The sequence below is a fragment of the Pongo abelii genome, chromosome 7 (genome assembly GCF_028885655.2).
Source record: "Pongo abelii isolate AG06213 chromosome 7, NHGRI_mPonAbe1-v2.0_pri, whole genome shotgun sequence".
NCBI classification, from domain to species: domain Eukaryota; kingdom Metazoa; phylum Chordata; class Mammalia; order Primates; family Hominidae; genus Pongo; species Pongo abelii.
The window spans coordinates 24,855,875-24,879,407 of NC_071992.2; the positions used below are offsets into that span (position 1 = coordinate 24,855,875).

The 23,533-nt window shown below is 42.1% G+C and overlaps 1 protein-coding gene across 6 annotated transcripts in view; it reads right to left on the minus strand.

Annotated features, from left to right (window-relative positions):
- The window catches only part of TNFRSF10B (TNF receptor superfamily member 10b), a 48,704-nt gene extending 26,553 nt beyond the window's left edge, over positions 1-22,151 (minus strand). Inside the window, exon 1 of one of the 6 annotated variants that reach the window (XM_054561344.2) lies at positions 21,645-22,151. In XM_054561344.2, the coding sequence (XP_054417319.2) occupies positions 21,645-21,788 (144 nt within the window). In that variant the 5' untranslated portion in view covers positions 21,789-22,151. The remainder of the gene's footprint in view (positions 1-21,644) is intronic. The other 5 variants (XM_024251130.3, XM_063726585.1, XM_024251129.3 and 2 more) reach the window with 5 other exon arrangements.
- Between the last annotated feature and the right edge of the window lie 1,382 nt (positions 22,152-23,533).

Here is a 23,533-nt window from a genome sequence, read left to right on the forward strand (position 1 = left end):
AAGTTTCTGCAGAACCTGAGGTCAGGAGTTCAAGACCAACCTGATCAACATGGAGAAACCCCATCTCTACTACAAATACAAAATTAGCTGGGCATGGTGGCATGCGCCTGTAATCCCAGCTACTCAGGAGGCTGAGGCAGGAGAATCACTTGAACCCAGGAGGTAGAGGTTTCTGTGAGTCAAGATCATGCCATTCATTACACTCCAGCCTAGACAACAAGAGTAAAATTTCGTCTCAAAAAAAAAAAAAAAGTTTCTGCACAACAAAGGAAACAATAGAGTGAAGCAATAAGGTATGGATTGGGAGAAAATATTTGCATACCATACATCTGATAAGGGGTTAATATTTAAAATATATAAGGAACTCAAATAATTCTATTCAAAGAGAAAAAATAATCTGATTACAAAATGGACAAGAGACCTGAGTAGACATTTCTCAGTAGAAGAGACACAAATGGTCAACAGATATTTGAAAAAAAAATTCAACATCACGAATCATTAGGGAAGTGCAAATTAAAACCACAATGAGATATCATCTCATACCTATCAGAATGGCCATTATCAAAAAGATGAATGATAACAAGTGTTGGTGAAGATATGGAGAAAAGGGAATCCTTGCTCACTGTTGGTGGGAATGGAAATTAGTACAGCCATTACGGAAGGCAGTGTGGAGCTTCCTCAAAAAACTAAAAATAGAATTATTATATGATTCAGCAATCCCACTTCTGGGTATTTACCAAAAAGATTTGAAATCAGTATATCAAGGAGATATCTGCACTTCCATGTTCATTGCAGCTCTATTTACAACAGCCAAGTTATGGAATCAACCTGTGTCCACCAACAGATGAATGGATAAAGAAAATGTGGTATGTAGACAATACAGAATACTATTCAGCCTTTAAAAAGATAGAAATTTTGTCACTTGTAACAACATGGATGGAATTGGAATACATCATGCTAAGTGAAATAAGTGAGGCACAGAAAGAGAAATACTGTATGTTTTCATACGTGAAATTGAAAACAACTAGACTGGGAGCGGTGGCTCATGCCTGAATCCCAGCACTTTGGAAGGCTGAGGTAGGGTGGATCACCTGAGGTCAGGAGTTCGAGACCAGCCTGGCCAACATGGTGAAACCCTGTTTCTATTAAAAACACAAAAATTAGCTGGGCGTGGTGGTGGGCATCTGTAATCCCAGCTACTCAGGAGGCTAAGGCAGGAGAATCACTTGAACCCGGGAGGCGGAGGTTGCAGTGAGCTGAGATGGCACCATTGCACTACAGCCTGGGCAACAAAGGTGAAATTTTTGTCTCAAAAAAAAAAAAAAAAAACAAGAAAACAACTGAACTCAGAAGCAGAGAGTAGAATGGTGGTTACTAGAGTCTGGGCATGTGGGAACGGGAAGATGATAATCAAAGGTACAAAGCATCGGTTAGACAGGAGGAATACGATTTTTGAGATCTGTTGCACAGTGCAATAAATATAGTTAATAACAGCGTATTGTACATTTCAAAATTGCTAAAAGAATAGATTTCAAATGTTCTCACCATAAAAATGGTAAGTATTTGAGGTGATGGACATATTAATTAGCTGATTTAATTATTCCATATAGTATTCATAAATCATAACATAACTTTGTACCCTATAAATCCCCATAAATACATACAATTTATTGGGACTTGCCATGTTGCCCAGGCTGGTCTTGAACGTTCGCCTGGGCTCAAGCAGTCCTCCTGCCTCGGCCTCTCAAAGTGCTGAGATTACAGGCCTGAGCCACTGTGCCTGGCAGTAATTTCTTAATTTACAATAAAAATAAAAAAAAAAAATTAAAAAGGGCAAAGGACTTGAAAGACATTTCTCCAAAGAAGATAAGCAAATGGCCCATAAGCACATGAAAAGATGCTCAACACCGCTAACGTCTACTATATTAAAAACAACAGCATGGAAAATAACAAGAGCTGGTGAGGTGTGAAGAAACTGGAACCCTTATGCCCTGTTGGTGGGAATGTAAAACGCACACTGTGAAAAACAGTATCGTGGCAGGCCAGGTTTCACTAATTCAGCCCTCCATCACAACTGTGTCAGTACTGACTGAGTGGTTAAGTTAAATATTAAAAGCTAAAAAAATTCAGTGCCCTTATATAAAGTCTGGGATGTAACAAAACCCCACCAAGAGTTTTCCCTAGGCCTTTCCTGGGCCTTAAAGCATGACAAAATAATGAAGGAATTCTTAACAAGGACCCATTTAGGATTAAACAAGTTTTATTGGGGGTCTGAAGAAACTCCCCAGGCCTCCACAAACAAGTGTGTGGGAGGTCTGAAGGAATTCCCCAAACCTCCATGATTTAGCAGGAGACAAGATAAGGGTAACCACCCCAGCACCTGGGCCCATTTAGATTAAGTAAATTTACTGAGGCTCCAGAGGAAGGTCTTCAGGACTCAGACCTTAGTTATAAATTAAAAGAAGTTAATCACTTATGTCTTTAGATGACTGCACACTTACATGTAGGCATATAGCTTAGAAGGGATATAAACTCTGAAAAGCTTTGTAATTTTGAGTTTGTCTGGTGACAATTTCCAGGCCTTCTCCCTGTAACCAGTTACAGAAATAAACTCGCTTCCTCCCCAGTTCACCTGCATCTCATTATTGGGCAGTGAGATTCACCTGCATCTCATTATTGGGCAGCCCCACCCTCAGTTTGGTCTGGGAACAAAAAACTCGCCAGCCAGAAGATAAGGACAGTGCTGCATCCAGCGGCTGGTAGCTTGCGATGAGACAGTCTTCAGGAGGATCCCAGCAGCTGTCAGGTGAGGTTCCCCGGGGGACCCTCCAGAGGGCTGTTTGTGTGCAAATCTACACATCCCTTTCTCTACTGGGGAAGAACAGAGATAAGGAGCGGACGTGCTCAAAGGGTGAGTCAATGGGATCCTATGCCAGGAGCCTATTGTTTTCCCATTTGGGCTCGTTAAGCCATTTATCCGGTACTGCCAAGGGAAGCAACAGGGCTGGCTCATACACCCACTTTCCCTTTGGTGGATATCAGGTTTTGCGTTAGTTTTGAGAGTCTGTTTTGCCATAGTGCACTTCCCTTTGGGTTTTTCTGAAATGTTTCCACTTGTTTGTGTGTCTGTCTTGTTCCTTTTGATATCATGTATACTTGAAAATGGGAAGTATTGGGTCCATCTCTACTGAGATGCCTCTGGGAAGGAGAAAGATTTTTTGAAGCTCAATGATCGAGAGTCAGCTTAATTAAAAGCTAACATCCAAAATGTGTATGTGCATATGTGTGCGTGTGTGTGTGTGTGTGTGTGTGGGCATGAAGGCCTTTAAAAGGCCTTCATGTTTTTGGTTTTCTCTCTCCTAGGCCCTTATCTTTTTGAGCAAAACTTTTTTTCTTCTCAGTTGACTGAATTCTGTTTTCTTCATTAATAGCTATTAAACAGAAGCTACTCTGGGGTTTTAAAGAAAAAGTGTAATTTAGACACTTAGAAATGTCTTTGGGAAAAAATTGCTTAAGTGCACTGTAAAAGCATCACATGGTGTAGCCTCATAATAATTGTCCCTGTTTTGAAAACCCAGGATTCAGTGTGGGCTCCGCCCAGAGCTCAAAGATCCAGTTAAGGCCGGGCGTGGTGTCTCATGCCTGTAATCCCAGCACTTTGGAAGGCCGAGGCAGGCTGATCACTTGAAGTCAGGAGTTCGAGACCAGCCTGGCCAACATGGTGAAACCCCATCTCTACGAAAAATACAAAAATTAGCCAGGCATGGTGGCAGGCACCTGTAATCCCAGCTACTTGGGAGGCTGAGGCACGAGAATTGCTTGAACCTGGGAGGCAGAGGTTGCAGTGAGCGGAGATCATGCCACTGTACTCTAGCCTAGGCAGTAGAGGGAGACTTGGTCTCAAAAAAAAAAGAAAGAAACAAAGAAAGAAAGAAAGATATAGTTAAAAAATAGGAAAAAAGAGGTCTTATGAATCTATAAAATGTACTTCTATTGGCATGCCTAATACACTTATGTATTTGTCTTGTGTATACCATGTTTCACTACTGAAGATATATAAAAGAGATCTAATTAAATGGCTCAAAGAAAAATAAAAGCACTTGAATAACAGAAAAAAGGAAAGACTAGTCAAATGCTTTTTCAAGTTTATGTGACTTAAATAAAATCTTTAATAAGCTAGCTTTAAAAATTATTGGTAAAATAATATTAGAAATGTCTTCAGAATTGCCAGCATACATTTTAGTTTGCATTTATTGATCAAGCAATTTCATACTTATCTCTGCCAAATATTATAAGGTGTCAAAATTTGGCATAGAGGCTACAAAACTATAATTCAGTGCAAACAGAATAATCTTTCCATGTGTAATTTTTAAATAAATGAAACATTAATATTGTTTTAATGAAGATAGCTACATCTTGAAATATTTAGTAAAATACACTAACTTTTTTTTTTTTTTTTTAAGGTGGAGTCTCGCTGTGTCGCCCAGGCTGGAGTGTAGTGGCACGATCTCAGCTCACTGCAAGCTCCGCCTCCCGGGTTCACGCCATTCTCCTGCCTCAGCCTCCTGAGTAGCTGGGACTACAGGCGCCTGCCACCGTGCTCGGCTATTTTTTGTGTTTTTAGTAGAGACGGGGTTTCATCACGTTAGCCAGGATGGTCTCCATCTCCTGACCTTCTGATCCACCCACCTCGGCCTCCCAAAGTGCTAGGATTACAGGCATGAGCCACCGCCCCTGGCCAAAATACCCTAACTTCTAATCTTGTGGCCTTAAGCAGTCTAGTCCACAGACATGAAGGAAGTTTGTTCTGGGAAAGGACTGTTGTCATGTTTGTTTCAAAGCTAAATTATAAACTAAGTTAATAAACAAGAATACCTTGTAGGTTAGAAGGAAGATGGAGTCAGTTAGTTCAGATCATTTTCACTGTCTCAGTTATAATTTTGCTATGGTGGTTTCATAACTTTAATCACAACTATCACAGTTTTCATAAATCTGGGTAAATGATTAAAATAAATAATTAGATAAATGTAATGTGATACATACTCATAAGTAAACTTGTCATAATTTAGAATCTAAAGTTAAACAACAGATATCTCATTATTTGGATATTTCCTAATAAAAATATATTGTAGGAAAACATTCTTTCTAAAGATTGTGTCCTTTTTAAAGAGTAACTTTTTTTTTTTTTTTTTTTTTTTGAGACAGAGTTTCGCTCTGTCACCCAGGCTGGAGTGCAGTGGCGCAATTGCGGCTCACTGCAAGCTCCACCTCCTGGGTTCACGCCATTCTCCTGCTTCAGCCTCCCGAGTAGCTGGGACTACAGGCGCCCGCCACCACGCCTGGCTAATTTTTTGTAGTTCTTAATAGAGACGGGGTTTCACTGTGTCAGCCAGGATGGTCTTGATCTCCTGTCCTCATGATCCGCCTGCCTCAGCCTCCCAAAGTGCTGGGATTACACGCGTGAGCCACCACGCCTGGCCAAGCGTAACTAATTTTTGTCTTATTCAAAGCTTATTTAAAGGTTATATATAAAACAAGGTAAAAGAAACCAGGAAATAAGAGAGATATAAAGAAAGTTATAAAAATAAGGAGAATTTTAAAGATTATTGGTAAAAGTATCTTCAAAAATGGAAATAGTTGGTCTAAATTATGCAGGTCAAATATTAGGTTTGCTAAATGCTTTAGGTCATAAAATGCTTCTTTGACTTAAAAAGTGTTCAATTTATTTTGGAGTGTTAAATTCTAGATACGGCCTGGGGATATGTGAAATTAGCCATGTCCCCTAGCTATGCAAAAAGTTTTAAAGAAAAGAGAATTTATATAAGAAAGGCTCCTGTATGGTAAATTCTTGTCCTAAAGTAATTAACTGGTTATTTAAAGAGAGGGATGTTTAGAACAAGTCAGAAAGTCAAGGCATGTCAGAGATTGTCTGTGTAAGTTGTGAAAGAATTTATGAAAGGAAATTTATGCGAGAAATGTTGTACAATTTAAAGGTGATTAGGCCTCTTAAATGCTTTATAAAATGCCACTATGACTCTTAGCTGTACAACTTGCCTGCTTTGCAGCTAGGTAAGGCCTAGGACACATGGAGTTAGATACTAGAATAAGTCAGACCTTACCTGCATTTCTGTCTAGGTCGTAGGCTCCATACCTAGTATATAATTAAAATCCCAAACTTACCAAGGTTTTCACCAAAAGAAAAGGTTGCTAAGAATTAACAATGTAATGTGTATTTAAGACTATTGAAAAAACAGTTTACATGCAAGGTGTGTAAGGAAAGTAAAATATACTTTTGGTAAAAAGATTATAAGGAGGCATGAGAATGTGGATATTTTTTACTAGATTAAAAGGTTAAAGGATTGTTTTAAATTGGATAAAATAAAAAAAAGTTTAAGCAAGCTGTGGAAGGGTAATTGTAAAGACAATTCTGTGTGTAAATGTATTGGCTAAAGTTAAAGGGATACCATCCAGTTTTTCTGTAAATTGAGCATTAAAATAAAAGCACAATGGGTTTCTCTTAGAGCACTAACCTTCTGTTTAACAAAAATTGTAGAGTTATGAAAGGTCTATGAAAATCTTACCTTATGGTCAAACATTAAAATTGGGTAAATGTGTCTATAAGGTTTTATTAAAAATTGGATTTAACATTAATAGTACACTTATGTAAAGGTGAAATGTGGCTTATTTGATATAAAAATTATGCAGGAAGCATTGTCAAACATGAAATGGTGTTTGGCTTTCTTTGGGCTGTATGTGCGTAAATATGTTATTGGTATGTGTTCCAAAGTTATGGAAGACTCCTATAATTCTGATATATCTTAGTGTATGTTGTCAGTAGTAATGATAATTGTTATGTTAAAATTACTGTGTGCCACAGAGGTAACAGATACCCTTGTCATCAATTGTGTCTTTAACTATGGCTACCCTAAAACTTTTTGTCCTCCATAAATAATTGTTGTCTGTCTTGTTTTGGTCCTCTTTAGAAGGTGGTTTTATAATTAGCTGTAAAGCTCTAACAGGTGCTCTTGAATGCAGGTTTCTAATAACTTTGGAGACTGTGACATCAAAATAGAGGAAAAACGTTGATGACTCTTAAAGAGTTAAAATGTTCATTAATATCAAACAGGACAGGAATTAACTGCATGAACTGAACTAATAGGAGACTGAAGTGATCTTTTTGACTTTTGGCTTAAAATGTTGCTAATCCTTTGTTTTGCTTTTCAGAGGCAAGGAAACTTTTCTTTTGAGCTATTAACACCTTTTAACATTTAAGTACAGTATACTCCTATGAACAAAATTTGGAGCATATTTGTTTCTCTCTACCTGATTTTCTCCAGAATTTGGAAACTATCTGTGAGTATTCTTAAGTTATGGCAATATAGTTATTTGCATAAGTGCAGTAAGAATCTGTTTTCTTTTGTAACAGGACACAATTGGAAAAACTGGTTATTTTACCAAGGCTTTGACTTTGCTCTCCTTCAAGGAATCAAACTTGACTTAGGAAGCCAAGAAAGCCCTTGGAAACGGGCCTCATAATTTGTGTACATAGACCCTGTACAGGGTTTCTGACCTGTGGTAAGTAAAGAATGTCACTTTCTGACAGGCCAGGAACCCCAAGTTATCTTGGAACCTCAAGAAGAGAGGAATTCACCCAACTCATAGGTATTTGATGGTATAAATCCATGGTTGGGCTCGGCTTTAAAAAGGTCTTATCTCAGATTCCTGCTATGGAACAAAGTTCCATCAAAGCCAATTTAAAAGGCCTATGTAAAAAATAATTATTCTTGCTGCACGGTATATAAATAATTAGGCCAAGTATAATAAAGCAAACCAGTCCTACCATGATTTGTCTTTTAATAAAAATGGGAAACTAGAGAGAGAAAAATTATGTTTCAAAAACTATAATTACACCTGTTAAATTCTAGTCTTCCTGGATGTTTTTCAGTTTTTATTATTTTCTACAGTTTGGATTAAATTCTAATTTTTCTGGCTGCAAATCTCAAAATGTTTTCAATTTTTTCCTTTTTCTTTTCCTTTTTCCCCATTTTCCCTAACTGGAAATCACTGAAACCTAAGCTTTGCTTTCTTAAAGCCCCGTGAACTGAAAACTAGGTGTTTCAGCAGGCACTGTCTCTAAGCCCCTAAAACAGACAGTGCTACTGGGAACAAATCGACCTCCTCCACTCCAGCACTGCATTTGGTGCCCCATAACGATGACCCTCTCTCAGCTGAAAATAGCCAGAAAGATTATGACACCCGTCTCCCTATGATTCTCATGATAAATAAATACATAAGGATGATAGAAATCATGTGCAAACTGACAGTGGGGATTATAGCAGGCCAAGTTTCACTAATGCAGGCCTCCATCACAACTGTTACAGTACTAATCAAGTGCTTAAGTTAACTATTAAATGCTAAAAAAAAAAAAAAAAAAAAGCCAATGCCCTTATACAAAGGCTGGAATGTAACAAAAGCCCATCAAGAGTTTTGCTTAGGCCTTTCCTGGACCTTAAAACATGACAAAATAATGGAGGAATTCTTAACAGGACTCATTTAGGATTAAACAAGTTTTATTGGGGGTTTTGAAGAAACTCCCCAGGCCTCCACAAACAAGGGTATTGGAGGTTTGAAGGAACTCCCAAAACCTCCATGGTTTAGCAGGAGACAAGATAAGGGTAACCACCCCAGCACCTGGACCCATTTAGATTAAGTAAATTTACTGAGGCTCCAGAGGAAGGTCTTCAGGACTCAAACCTTAGTTATAGATTAAAAGAAGTTAATCACTTATGTCTTTAGATGAATGCACACTTACATGTAGACATATAGGTTAGAAGATATATAAGCTCTGAAACACTTTGTAATTTTGAGTTGGTCTGGCAATAATTTCCAGGCCTTCTCCCTGTAACCAGTTACAGAAATAAAAACTCTCTTTCTTCCCAGTTCATTGGCATCTCATTATTGGGTGGCAAGAAATAGCAGCCCGACCCTCAGTTTGGTCCAGGACCAGTATGGTGGTTCCTCAAAAAATTAAAAGTAGAATTACCAGATGATCCAGCAATCCCACTTCTGGGTATGTATCCAAAAGAACTGAAAGCAGGGTTTTCATGTTTATAATTTCATTGAAGCACATATATACTGTCCTTAGAGTCGTCAGCTTTAAAACTATAAATATGATATTACCTTAATGCCCGACTTTGTATTATCTGCCCTCCTATAATAAGTAGATTTACTTTGTTTTTTCAGGACTTGTTTTTGCCTGATAAGACTCAGGAATTCTGAAATGTGAAGTTCAGTGTGGCTCATGCTTATAATCCCAGCACTTTGGGAGGCCGAGGTGGGTGATCATTTGAGGGCAGGAGTTCGAGACCAGCCTGACCAACATGGTGAAACCCTGTCTCTACTAAAAATACAAAAATTAGCTGGGCGTGGTGGGGCATGCCTGTAATCCCAGCTACTCACGAGGCGGAGGCAGGAGGATCCCTTGAACCTGGGAGGTGGAGGTTACAATGAGCCGAGATTGTGCCACTGCACTCTAGCCTGGGCAACAGAGCAAGACTCCATCTCAAAAAAAAAAAAAAAAAGAAAGAGAACCATGTTAATAGCTTCCCACAAGTTTTGATGCATTAAACCTTCATTATCATTTATTTTGAAATATTTTTGAATTAGCTTTTAATTTCTCCTTTGAACCATGGATTATTTATAAGCGTGTTGCTTAGCATCCAAATTTGGAGGTCTTTCTAGACATTGTTATATATTTCCAATTGAATTTCATTGAGATCAGAGAACATACATTATATGAGTTCTCTTTTTTAAAAGAGACTTTACTTAGACTTATTTTATAGCCCAGAATATGGGCTATAAAATGAGTGAGGGTACCATCTTCAATAGAAGAGAATGAGTTTCCAGTAGATGCATGTGCGCTCTATAAATGTCAATTAAGTCAAGGTGGTTCAGATCTTTTATGACTTTTTCTTTTTTGAGACGGAGTCTCGCTCTGTCGCCCAGGCTGGATGGAGTGCAGTGGTGCGATCTTGGCTCACTGCAAGCTCCGCGTCCCAGGTTCATGCCATTCTCCTGCCTCAGCCTCCCGAGTAGCTGGGACTACGGGCGCCCACCATCACGCCTGGCTAATTTTTGTATTTTTAGTAGAGACGGGGTTTTACTGTGTTAGCCAGGATGGTCTCAATCTCCTGACCTTGTGATCCGCCCGCCTCGGCCTCCCAAAGTGCTGGGATTACAGGCGTGAGACACCGCGCCCGGCCCTTTTATGACTTTACTGATATTTTTGTCAAACTGTTACATTAATTGCTTAGAACAGTGTGTTATAATTTCCTGTGGATTCTGTAATTTTTTTTTTTTTTTTTTTTTTTGAGATTGGAGTCTCACTCTGTTGCTCAGGCTGGAGTGCTGTGGCATGATCTCGGCTCACTGCAACCTCCGCCTCCTGGGTTCAAGTGATTCTCCTACCTTAGCCTCCCCAGTAGCTGGGATTACAGGTGTATGACACCACACCTGGCTGATTTTTGTATTTTTGGTAGAGACAAGGTTTCTCTATTTTGGCTAAGCTGGTCTCGAACTCCTTACCTCAGGTGAATCCGCCTACCTTGGCCTTCCTCCCAAAGTGCTGGGTAAATTTTTGCTTCATTTATTTTGAAGCTCTATTATTGAGGTCATATACCTTATGATTATTATGCCTACCAGATGAATTAACTCTCTTAACACTACAAAGGTCCTTTTTCATGTCTTATAATATTCTTTGCCTTAAAATCCACCTCATATGATATTAAGATAGCCACAGCAGTTTTCTTAGGCTTATTACTTGAATGGTATATCTATTTTCATCCATATGCTCTCACTATACCTGCATTTTGCTTTAAATTCCATCTCTTGGCTGGGCACAATGGCTCATGCCTGCAATCCCAGCACTTGGGGAGGCCAAGGCGGGCAGATCACCTGAAGTCAGGAGTTCGAGACCAGACTGGCCAACATGGTGAAACCCCATCTCTACTAAAAATACAAAAATTAGCCGGGCATGGTGATGCATGCCTGTAATCCCAGTTACTTGGGAGGCTGAGGCAGGAGAATCTCTTGAACCCGGGAGGAGGAGGTTTCAGGGAGCTGACATCTCGCCACTGTACTCCAGCCTGGGCAATAGACCAAGACTCTGTCTCAAAAAAAAATTCCATCTCTTATAAACATTATGTAGTTAAGTCTTGCTTTTTCATCCTTCTAACCATATCTACCTTTGAGTTATAGTGTTTGGTGGATTTACAGTTAGTGTAATTATTAATATAGCCAAAATAGTTCTCTAATTTTACCATTTTTTTGTCCATTCTATTTTTTTTACCTGTTCCTTCTTACCTACATATTTAACGTCAATTGAATATGTTTTAGAATCCCATTTTAATTGTGTATTGGCTTGTTCTTTCAGATGGAGTTTCACTCTTGTTGCCCAGGCTAGAATGCCATGGTACAATCTCGGCTTACCAAAACCTCTGCCTCCCAGGTTCAAGCGATTCTCCTGCCTCAGTTTCCCGAGTAGCTGGGACTACAGGCATGCGCCACAACACCCAGCTAATTTTGTATTTTTAGTAGAGATGGGGTTTCTCCATGTTGGTTAGGGTGGTCTTGAACTCCCGATCTCAGGTGATCCACTCACTTCACCCTCCCAAAGTGCTCGGATTACAGGTGTGACCCACCGCGCCCAGCCTGTGCATTGGCTTTTTAAATCAACAATACTTCCATTTTATATGTAATTGTTATAGTGACTATAATAAATGCTGTTTTTTTAATCTAAAACTAAGGTAAATTATATATAACATGAAACTTATCTTTTAATCTTTTAAAGTACGTAGTTCAGTGACACTATGTTTATTAATGTTGTTGTGTGTAACAATCACAACTATCCATCCTCAGAAGTTATTTCATCTTCCCATTCTTCCCTCCTTACAACCCCTGGCATCCAACATTCTACTTTTGGTTTTTATGAATTTGACTAAATTAGGTACCTCATATAAGTGGAATCCTATTTCACTTGTCCTTTTATGAATAGCATTTTACTGAGCATGTCTTTAATGTTCATCCATTGTGTAGCATGTGCCAGTATTTCCTTCTTTTTCACAGCTGAGTAATACTCCATTGTATGAATATACCACATCATCTATTGATCTGTCCAACTTGGGTTTCTTCCACTTTTTGGCTATTGTGAATAATACTGCTACAAACATGGGTGTACAAATATCTGTTTGAAACCATGCTTTCAATTCTTTTGGACATATACCTAGAAGTGGGAATGATGGATCATCTGGTAATCCCGTTTTTACTTTTGAGGAACTATCATACTGTCTTCCATGGTGGCTGCACCATTTTACGTTCCCATTAACAGGGCATGAAGGTTCCAACTTCTCTACAACCTTGCTAATGCTCATTGTGTGTGTGTTTTGTTTTTGTTTGTTTTTTGTTTTTTTGAGATGGAGTCTCGCTCTGTTGCCCAGGCTGGAGTGCAGTGGCGCAATCTCAGCTCACTGCAAGCTCTGCCTCCTGGGTTCATGCCATTCTCCTGCCTCAGCCTCCCTAGTAGCTGGGACTACAGGCACCCACCACCAGGCCTGGCTAATTTTTTTGTATTTTTTTAGTGGAGACGGGGTTTCACCATGTTAGCCAGGATGGTCTCGATCTCCTGACCTCATGATCTGCCTGCCTTGGCCTCCCAAAGTGCTGGGATTACAGGTGTGAGCCACCGCACCCAGCCTGTGTGTGTTTTTCATAATAGTAATCCTGATGGGTATAGGATGGTATCTCTGTGGTTTTGACCAGCAATTCCCTAATGATTAGTGATTGGAGTATCTTTTCATATACTTATTGACCATTTGTATATTTGCTTTGGAGAAATGTTTATAAAAATCAGTTGCCCATTTTTAACTGGGTTGTTTTTGTTTTGTTAGACTATAGGATTTCTTTATATATTTTAGATATTAAGCCCTTATCAGATATATAACTTACAAATATTTTCTCTCATTCTGTGGGTTTTGCCTTTTTATCCAGTTAATAGTATCTTTTGATGCACAAGAGTTACTGATTTTCATGAAGTCCAAAATGTATATTTTTTTCTTTTGTTGCCTGTGTCCATGATGTCATATCCAAGAAATTACTGCCAAATCCAATGTCACAAAATTTTTATCCTATATTTTCTTTCAAGAGTTCTATAGTTTTAGCACTTAGATTTACATCTTTTATTTGTTTTTAGCTATTTTTTATATACGATGTTAGGCTAAGGTTCACTTCATTCTTTTGAATGTGGATATCCGGTTCTCCTAGCCCTATTCATTGAAAAGATGGCCCTTTCCTCCATTCGACAGTCTTGGCATCCTTGTGAAAAATAATTTGGCCATATATGTGAGTGTTTATTTCTGGCTGCTCTATTCTATTCCACTGATCGATTTTTCTGCTTTTATGCCAGTACCATGCTGTTTTGATTACTGCAGCTTTGTAGGAAGTTTTGAAAATCAGGAAATGTGAATCCTACTACATTTTTATTCATTTTCAAGATTGTTTTGGCTATTCTAGTCCCCAGAAATTCCATATGAATTTTAGGATACATTTTTTCATTTCTGCAAAAATGTCCTTGGGATTTTGATACAGATTACATTGAATGTACAGATCACTTTAGGAAATGTTGACATAATTAGTCTTACAATTCATAATCATGGCATATCTTTCCATTGATTTTTGTATGCTTTAATTACTTTCAGTAATGTTTTATAGTTTTCATTGTACAAGTCTTCCACCTCCCTTGGTGAGTTTATTCCTATTATTTTTGATATGATTGTAAATTGATTTTTTCCTAATTTCTTTTTTTGAATTGTTCATTGGTAGTGTATAGAAATGCAATTGACTTTTCCAGTTGATTTTGTATTCCACTTCTTTGATGAATTCATTTTAGTACTATTAAAGAAAAATTAAAAACAGTTTAGATATACCCCACGGCAATCACCCATAACCATGTAGCCAAAACTTAAGACATCCCGATATCCCTGACACATTAGCTGTAATCATTAAAAAAACCCACAAAATGTAAGTTTTACACCTTCATCATGATGTAATATGGTTCAGTGAAGTTAAATCAAGCAGCTATAGAAAAATCAGCTTAAATGACTCTGATTGCCTTTAAAAAGAATATACATTTATAATAGTCAATCATGAAATTGTCAAAATACATCCTCCTTTATAGACTGTCCTATACCTGCTGTAAGGCAAGTTTCTTACCACTTGGTTTGAAATCTCCCAGATTGCAATCTGTACTGTCTCTTACTGAACAACAATAAATTTCAAAATTTTAAAAATTTGATATGACTTTATTTTTGGCAGTTTAATTTTTTGTGAAATCTTTTGGATTTTCTACCAGTAAGATCATATCATCTGAAAACACAGATTATTCTACTTTTTCCTTTACAGTTCAGATGCTCTTATTTCTTTTTCTTGCCTGTTTTGGCTAGAACTTCCAGTACTATGCTGAGTGGCAAAGGTGGGTGGGTATCCTTACGTTGTTCTTAATCTTAAAGGAAAAGCGTTCCGTCTTTCAACACTGAGTATGATGTTAGCTGTGGGGTTTTCTTACATGGCTTTTATGATGTTGTGAAAGTTTTTTTCTATTTTTAGTTTGCTGAGTGTTTTCATCACGAAAGGGCTTTGAATTTTATCAAAGGCTTTCCCTGTGTCAATTGAGAGATCATGTGTCTTTTTCCCCCCTTCATTCTATTAATGCAATGTATTACATTGTTCAATTTTCATTTGTTGAAACATTCCTGCATTCCGGAAATAAATCCAATGTGGTCATGGTGTATAATCCATCTAAGGTACTGTTGAATTATCTCTGATAGTATTTTGTTGAAGATTTTTGCATCAATTAGGGATACTGGAATGTAGCTTTATTTTCTTGTAGTATCTTTATCTGCTTGGGTATCAGAGCAATGCTGGCCTCACAGAAAGAGTCAAGAAAGGTTCCCTTCTCTTCAAGTTTTTGAAAGAGTTTGAGAAGTAGTGTTATTTAGCTCTTCATTAAAAGCTTGTTAGAATTCACTAGTGAATTCTGTCAGTTTAATTAATAGTATTGAAGAATCAATGTTGGTTTTGTGGATTTTCTCTATGGTTTTTCTTTTTTCTTTTTCTTTCTTTCTTTGAAACAGAGTCTCACTCTGTCACCCAGGCTGGAGTGCAGTGATGTTATCTTGACTCACTGCAACCTACATCTCTGGGGCTCAAGTGATCCTCCCACCTCAGCCTCCCGAGTAACTGGGACCACAGGTGTGCTCCCCCAGGCCAGGCTGGTTTTTGTATTTTTTGTAGAGACAGTGTTTTGCCGTATCCAGGCTGGTCTCAAACTCCTGGCTTCAAGAGATCCTCCTGTCTTGGCCTCGCAAAGTGCTGGGATTATAGGCATGAGCCACCACGTCCGGCCTCTACTGTTTTTCTATTCTCTGTTTTATTTATTTCTCTTCTAATAATTATTTCCTTTATAATGCTAACTCTGGGTTTGGTTCATCCTTTTTCTAATTCCTACATTTGTAAACTTAGGTTGTTGATTTAAGATCCTTCTTTTTTAATTAAGCCATTTCTGGCTATAAATATCATAGGTGGAATCAGATACTATATATGCTTTTCTCTCTGGCTTCTTTCACTCAGCATAATTATTTTGAAGTTCAGTCATATTTTCATGTGCATCTGTTCCTTTTCATTACTGAGTTGTATGGCAGAATTAATATGGTAATATTATAAAATGTAGGAGACTTGAAATAATACAGATTCATTCATCTACACTACTCATTCTTTATGCTATAGTTGTCTCAGGCATGTACATATGTTACAAACCCTACAAAGTGTTATATTACTTGATAGTGAATATTTTCAAGAAATTAAGAGGAAATAATCATTCTTTATATGTGCATTAATATTTCTATTCCTGATGATCTTCCTTCTTTCCTTAAGATCCATGTTCCCAGCTGGGTGAGGTGGCTCATGCCTGTAATCCCAGCACTTTGGGAGGCCAAGGCGGTGAGTCACCTGAGGTCAGTAGTTTGAGACTGGCCTGGCCAACATGGTGAAACCCCGTTTCTACTAAAAATACAAAAATTAGCTGGGTGTCATGGTGAGCGCCTGTAATCCCAGCTGCTCAGGAGGCTGAGGCAGGAGAATCGCTTGAACCCGGGAGGCAGAGGTTGCAGTGAGCCGAGATTGTGCCACTGCACTTCAGCCTGGGCAACAACAGTGCAACTGTCTCAAAAAAAAAAAAAAAATTCCATGTTTCCATTTCATTTCTTCTCTATTCAGATTGAAATCTTTTAGCATTTTGTGTACTGCAGGTCTGTGAGTGATGACGTGTCCATACTGTCTCCAATAGCACATTCAGGTTCCTAATTCTTAAAACCATTTATGCCCATTTACTCCTGACCTCACCCAAGTCTCTTAGAAACACTAGAATCCACCACAAACCTCTTTCCTCTTCTTACCAAACCCATTGCATCACCAGCCTGCGTTACCATCATTTCCCTCAGATCCACCTCAGCTGCCACTTGCCTCCTTCATGATAATGCAACCTGACCCTCACCCTAACCACTAGGACCCATCCCAAATGCTGCCCAGGCCACACCTGAGGTCACCCAGCTAATCCACTCTCCACTGGGTGAACAATGATCTTTAAAGGGTGGATCTGATGAGGGATGTCCCTGGTGAAAACCTGACAATGGCCTTGGTGACTCTGGACTTGGGTGATCCTCCGTACTCTATTCAGATCCTCTCTTCTGTCCTCAGCCTGCCTGCCACGCTCCCCACCTCTCACATTTAACACACTCTATGAGCAGGCTGAGGACACAACATCTGGGTTAGTGCAGCTTCCTAGAATCCATGTTACTCATTCATTCACTCATGGAAGGCATGTAGGTGCCTGGCGACCACATATGCAAGGAGCCGTGGAGTATCGGGAACATGGCACAGCCCTTCCTTTCCTTAGCACAGTTTCCATTCACAGGAGCTGAGGCACAGCCATCATTAACCCCAAAGTCCATGAACTTGCAAAGAGTCCAGAGGGGCTGCCCAGGCAGAAGTGACAAATGCCATCGGTGGCAGGGACAGTAGTGGACATAGAGGAAAGAGTTCACACAGACAGAATCCCAGACAGACAGGAAGCCAGTGTAATGGGGGAGGGGAGTAAAAACGAGAGGTATTGCTGAATTAATATTGTAATATGATTACAAAATGTAGAAGAGTTGAAGTAATATAGATCCATTCATGACCATTCACTCTCTGCTGTGCAGGACGAGGCTGCGCCATCTGTGGGCCTCTCTGATTGAGGGAGAATGGGCGTGCGGCCAGAGATGCGCAGCTGTGTTGGGCCACAGAAATGGGCTCATGGGCGTGTGCATGGGCATGGTTAAGAGAGAGAAGGAAAACAAGAAGAAGGGAGGCCAGGGGTTTGGCTTATTTCAGTTCTTGTCCCATTGAATTCTAGGGACCCTGCCTCCTCCCGGACATGAGTCATTGGCGGGGTTTCCCTGTCTTGTGACTCACCCACCTGTGATTCAGGCTCCTTGCTTTATATCAAGTTTGAGCCTAACAACTCCTAATATTTCTCGTCAAAAATTAACCCGAGTAACCTCTTCTTTCCTCTCTGAGTCACCCACATCCTTAAAACTGCCCAGGATAATCACAGTTCCTGCATAGGTTGTTGTGTGAACTCAAAGTGTTAATATGTATGGAAAGTGCTTAGAACACAGAACTTTAAACACACGCTCTGATTAGTACTATCATTACCCTCAATGTTGATTTTAAGCAAACCATATTATCCCGGCCAAACTACCATGACCTGGAGCCTTGGGACCGCACAGCCTCCCTCTGTCAGTCAAATATGGAGGGATGACATCTCTGGAGCCAGCACAGCCACTCTGGAGGTGGGGGAGGTGACAGTGGTGGGACCTCATGCTTCCTGATAGTTATTTAGGTCCCTGCTGTCACCTGCTCCACTGGACTGTGGGCTCCAGGGAGCAGTATTCACACAGAGCTGATTTGTCCTTCCCCAATCCAGGCATAGATTTTCCCAGAGTAAAGGGCTCCTCCTCTACCTGATGAATGAATCACTCCTGCCCCTGCCGCCAAGCACAGGCAGTGAGACTAGCTGTGGCCTCAGCTCGCTGCATAAGGACAGCCTCCAGCTACAGCAGGGGCAGAGGACCCTGTAGAGCTCTGTAGTCTCTGTTGAGAACCACAGGCAGGAACTCCCAGAGGCCAAGTGCAGGGCAGAGACTGGGAGAAGCAGCTGCCTGGAGGACTCTGGATTCTCGCAGAGGACATGGCCAGTGTCTGCTGAGACTGACCCTGGGTGCCTGAGAAGAAGCCATCCAGGGAAGGAGAGACTAGATTGTGGACCACTCAGGGCTGGGAGATCTGCATGTTCCCCTTCCCACAATGGACAGAACGCATGCCAGAGGTGCTGGCTAGTTACCATCAGAATTCGACCACTATAACTTTAGTAGTTAACTAAATGAACCCCTGAATAAGGCAACTGAACACAAGGTATATAGTTATATGTAGTTAAAAGCTAGTATCAGAGGAGCAAACTGATTCTCAGTTTTCTAACTGTGACCAGAATAATACCCAATAGACTTTGAAAGAACACAATGATGTTCAGTACCCAAGAAAGCAAAATTCACAATGTCATGCAATAAAAAATTACCATGCATGAAAAAAAAAGTCCCTACGGGCAGGAAAAAAAAATGTAATCAACAGAAACAGTGGCTGTAATAACAGATATAATGGTGTTGATAGATTAAAGACCTTAAAACAGGTCATCTAAAGCTTACAAATATACTCAAGAATATTTTAAAAACAGAAAAACAAAAAACACCACCACCAAAATCATAGGTTGGGCATGGTGGCGCAGGCCTGTAATCCCAACACTTTGGGAGGACAAGGTGGGAGGATTCCTTGAGCACAGGAGTTTGAGACCAGCCTGGGCAACATGGTGAAACCCCGTCTCTACTAAAAATTAGCCAGGTGTGGTTGCAAGTGCCTGTGGTCCCAGCTACTTGGGAGGCTGAGGTGGGAGGATCACTTGAGCCCAAGAGGTTGAGGCTGCAGTGAACTCTGACTGTGCCACTGCACTCCAGCCTGGGTGACAGAGTAAGACCCTGTCTCAAAAAAGAAAAACACAAAGATGACCAGCAAATAGATGGAAGATATTAAAAATGCCAAAAGAGAACTTCTAAAGTTCAAAAAATATATATCTGATATACAGTAGATGAGATTAACAGCAGGTTAGATTCTGCAGAAGCAGATCAATGAACTTGAAGAGCCTTCACAGGGAACTGTCCAAAGTGAAACATAGAAAATGATGGGGGAAAAAGAACAGATACTAAGTTAGCTCTGATACAAAATCTAACATTCTAACGTAAATGTAATAAGATCTCAGTCACCAGAAGAGACAGAGTATTTGAAGAAATAATAGCTGAAAATCTTCCAAGTAGAACATAAACTCGGCTGGGCGTGGTGGCTCACCCCTGTAATCCCAGCATTTTGGGAGGCCGAGGCGGGCGGATCACGAGGACAGGAGATCCAGACCATCCTGGCTAACATGGTGAAACCCCGTCTGTACTAAAAATACAAAAAGTTTGCTGGGCGTGGTGGTGCATGCCTGTAGTCCCAGCTACGCCGGAGGCTGAGGCAGGAGAATGGCGTGAACCCAGGAGGCAGAGGTTGCAGTGAGCCGAGATCGCACCACTGCACTCCAGCCTAGGCGACAGAGGCAAGACTCCGTCTCAAAACCAAACAAACAAACAAAAAAACATAAACTCTAAAACCCCAAATCCAAGAAATTCAACGTAACTCTGTTGTAGCTTTCTTTCTTTCTTTTTTTTGAGTTGGAGTCTTGCTCTTGTCTCCCAGGCTGGAGTGCAGTGGCGCCATCTCTGCTCACTGCAACTTCTGCCTCCCCGGTTCAAGTGATTCTCCTGCCTCAGCCTCCCAAGTAGCTGGGATTGCAGGTGCCCACCACCACACCTGGCTAATTTTGTATTTTTAGTAGAGACGGGGTTTCACCATGTTGGTCAGGCTGGTCTCGAACCCCTGACCTCATGTGATCTGCCCGCCTCGGCCTCCCAAAGTGGTGGGCTTACAGGCATGAGCTACCAGACCCGGCTGTTGTGGCTTTCTTTACAGAAAAGTCTCCAAGGAGAACATAAACTCTAAAACCCCAAATCCAAGAAATTCAACACAACCCAGTTGTGGCTTTCTTTACAGAAAAATCTTCCAAGTAGAAAGAACGTAAAAGTCTAAAGCCAAAAATCCAAGAAATTCTTTATAGAAAAAAAAAAAAAACCCCACAACAGGGCAAACAAACCAAATCACTGCAAACCAGTGCTAAGAAAAATCTTTAAAAGCAGCCAGAGACCAAAGATCCACCACCCAGAGAGGCAAGATGCCCTGGGGACCTAGGCCCACAGAAACCACAGCAGGAGCGGGAGGCAGAGGCCCCTGTACACTCTCCTCACCAGGAAGGTTCGGTCCTCCCTCCACTCAGAGGTGAGACCAAGGACACACTGTGGTGTGGGGCGGAAACAATGAACTCAACATGAGGTGTGTAACAATACCCCATAAAACTCCAATGCTTCACACTGACATTCTTCTAGGTCAACACCAGCATTCTGTTGACCTTCCTTTCACTGTTCCTCCTCTCCCTTCCAGCCCCTCTGTACAGTCTTGAGTTAGGTCTGGGCCCACACACTTCCCCCACTCTGAGCTGCGGTCTCCTCCTCTGTAAAATGTGATGATTCACAACCTCTCCTGGCCTCAGGCGCTGTTCCAGGCACTGAGCACACCATGCTGTTCCCTACAAAGCCAACTCTTCGTCCCTTCCCCATTATCACAGATACTTGCCAAGAGGTGGCAAGAAAGGCTCTTCCCAGACCAAAATGCAGCTGCTATTATCAAGGTCAGGCCCCAAGTGCCACAGACTCCCTTCTCCTAAATCTCATTTTCCCAAGGAACCCCAAACAGTGGCATTGGCGATGAGCGGCCCCGCACGCGTAGGGGCGCAGCCGCTAAGGAGGGGAACGGGCCTCTCCAGTTGCGCCCGCGACGGCTCCCGCGCATGGAACGGAACCATTGGGCCGCAGCGACCACAGGGGAGTTCTTCGCCGGCCGCAGGTTCAAAGCGATCTGCAATGAGCACCTTTAGGAATTCATTCGAAGGCGCAAAACAAAAAGAAATTAAGGCAGGAACTGAGCGAGGAAGGAAGGGAGGGAAAGAAAGGAAGAAAGAAACAGAAAGTAAGGAAAGAAAACAAAATCAAAGTCCGACGACCTCTCCGTGGCTTCACGCAGCTTACTCGGGAATTCCCACATTGTCGCCCTCCCCCACTGGATTCGGGAATTTACACCGAGTGGAGCGCGCGCTCTCCTCCCTCGCGGCCCGGGTCGCTCCTGCCCAGCCCGGGGACCCGGCTCTTCCCCCGACTCCGACGACTGGTGCGTCTTGCCCGGACATGCCCGGCCGCAGGCGACCCGGGCCACGCACCCCCGCCGTGTCCCCCTCTCTCCCTGACCTCTCCAGGCGCCAGGCACGCTCTTCCCCAGCCAGGGACGCGGCGGGGACTCACCAACAGCAGGACTGCGGCGACAACGAGCACGAGGGTCTTGGGGACCCGGAGCCCAGGCCCGGCTCCCCGCACCTCCCTGGGTCCTGGGCCGCGCCTTTTCCGGGCCCCCGAAGCGGCCGAGGCGTTCTGTCCCCGTTGTTCCATGGCGGTAGGGAACGCTCTTAAGTCTCCCAGGCCCTGGGTTTCAGCCCTTAAAGTAGATCGGGCATCGTCCGTGTATTTTGTGGGCGCAGAGATTGCGGGTTTCTCGGGACGCGTGCTGATTTATCTGTCCAGGCTGACTTGGGGCGGCACGGCTGTACTTTCACCCCCTGGCAGGCGTCATTCGGGGAGGGGCTAATCAGAGCCAATATGCAACTGCAAATTCCGCCACAGGTTGGTGACAAAAAATAAATAAATAATAAGAGTCTCGTCAACGCAACCCTCCGCAAGCGCGTCGAAGTGGGCCAGGGAGGGGAAGGGACCGGAACTAACTTTCGCAGAGGCGGGGTTGCCCCGGGCTGTGGTTTGTTTCTGGGTCCTGTCCACGCCAGGACAGGCACCGAAACTTGGGGGGAATGAGTTGAGGGAGGCGCTTGGGGAGTTGACGCCCTCCAGGGTCGCGCGCTTGGCTGTGAACAGGGTCTTGAGGTTCGGAGTCTGCTTTCCAGGCGTGCCTTGATCCTCTCCCCTTCCCAGGGGCACTTGTCCCTCTTGTTCTCTCCTTTCTTCTTTCCTTTCTCTTTTTTTCGTTTTCTTTCTTCTTTCCTTCCTTCCCTTCCTTCCTCTCTCTTTCCTCCATCCCTCCCTTCCTTGTGGTTTATTTTTTTGAGACAGTCTCTCTGTGGATCAGATTGGTGCGCGGTGGTGTGATCCCGGCTCACTACAACCTCCGTCTCCCAGGTTCAAGCGCTACTCCCACCTCAGCCTCCCATGTAGCTGGTACTACAGGCCTGCACCAACACACCTGGCTAATTTTTGTATTTTTAGTAGACATGGGGGTTCACTATGTTGGCCAAAAGACCATCGAACCCAGCTTACACTCATACCTAGTACACAAAGCCTGTGTCCCTGCACCCTTGCTACATTTAGCTTTCATTTGTCACTAGTCTAGGAAATAAAAACATGATACATCACATTGTTAGTTATTTTCATTCCTGCATGGTACTGTGTCCGGAATTGGTGGGTTCTTGGTCTCACCGACTTCAAGAATGAAGCCGAGGACCCTCACGGTGAGCGTTACAGTTCTCAAAGGCGGCGTGTCCGGAGTTTGTTCCTTCTGATGTTCGGATGTGTTCGAAGTTTCTTCCTTCTGGTGGGTTTGTGGTCTCACTGGCTCAGGAGTGAAGCTGCAGACCTTCGCGGTGAGTGTTACAGCTCATAAAGGCAGTGCGGACCCAAAGAGTGAGCAGCAGCAAGATTTATTGCACAGGAAAAAAAACAAAGCTTCCACAGCGCAGAAAGGGACATGGAGGAGAGGTGGGGGGCGGGTTGCCACTGCTGGCTCTGGCAGCCTGCTTTTATTCTCTTATCTGGCCCCACCCACATCTGCTGATTGGTAGAGCCCAGTGGTCTGTTTTGACAGGGCGCTGATTGGTGCGTTTACAATCCCTGAGCTAGACACAAAGGTTCTCCACTTCCCCCACCAGACTCGCTAGATACAGAGTGTCAATTGGTGCATTCACAAACCCTGAGCTAGACACAGGGTGCTGATTGGTGTGTTTACAAACCTTGAGCTAGATACAGAGTGCCGATTGGTGTATTTACAATCCCTTAGCTAGACATAAAGGTTCTCTACTCCCCACCAGACTAAGGAGCCCAGCTGGCGTCACGCAGTGGATCCCGCACCGGGGCTGCAGGTGGAGCTGCTTTCAGTCCGGCGCCTTGCGTCCGCACTTCTCAGCCCTTGG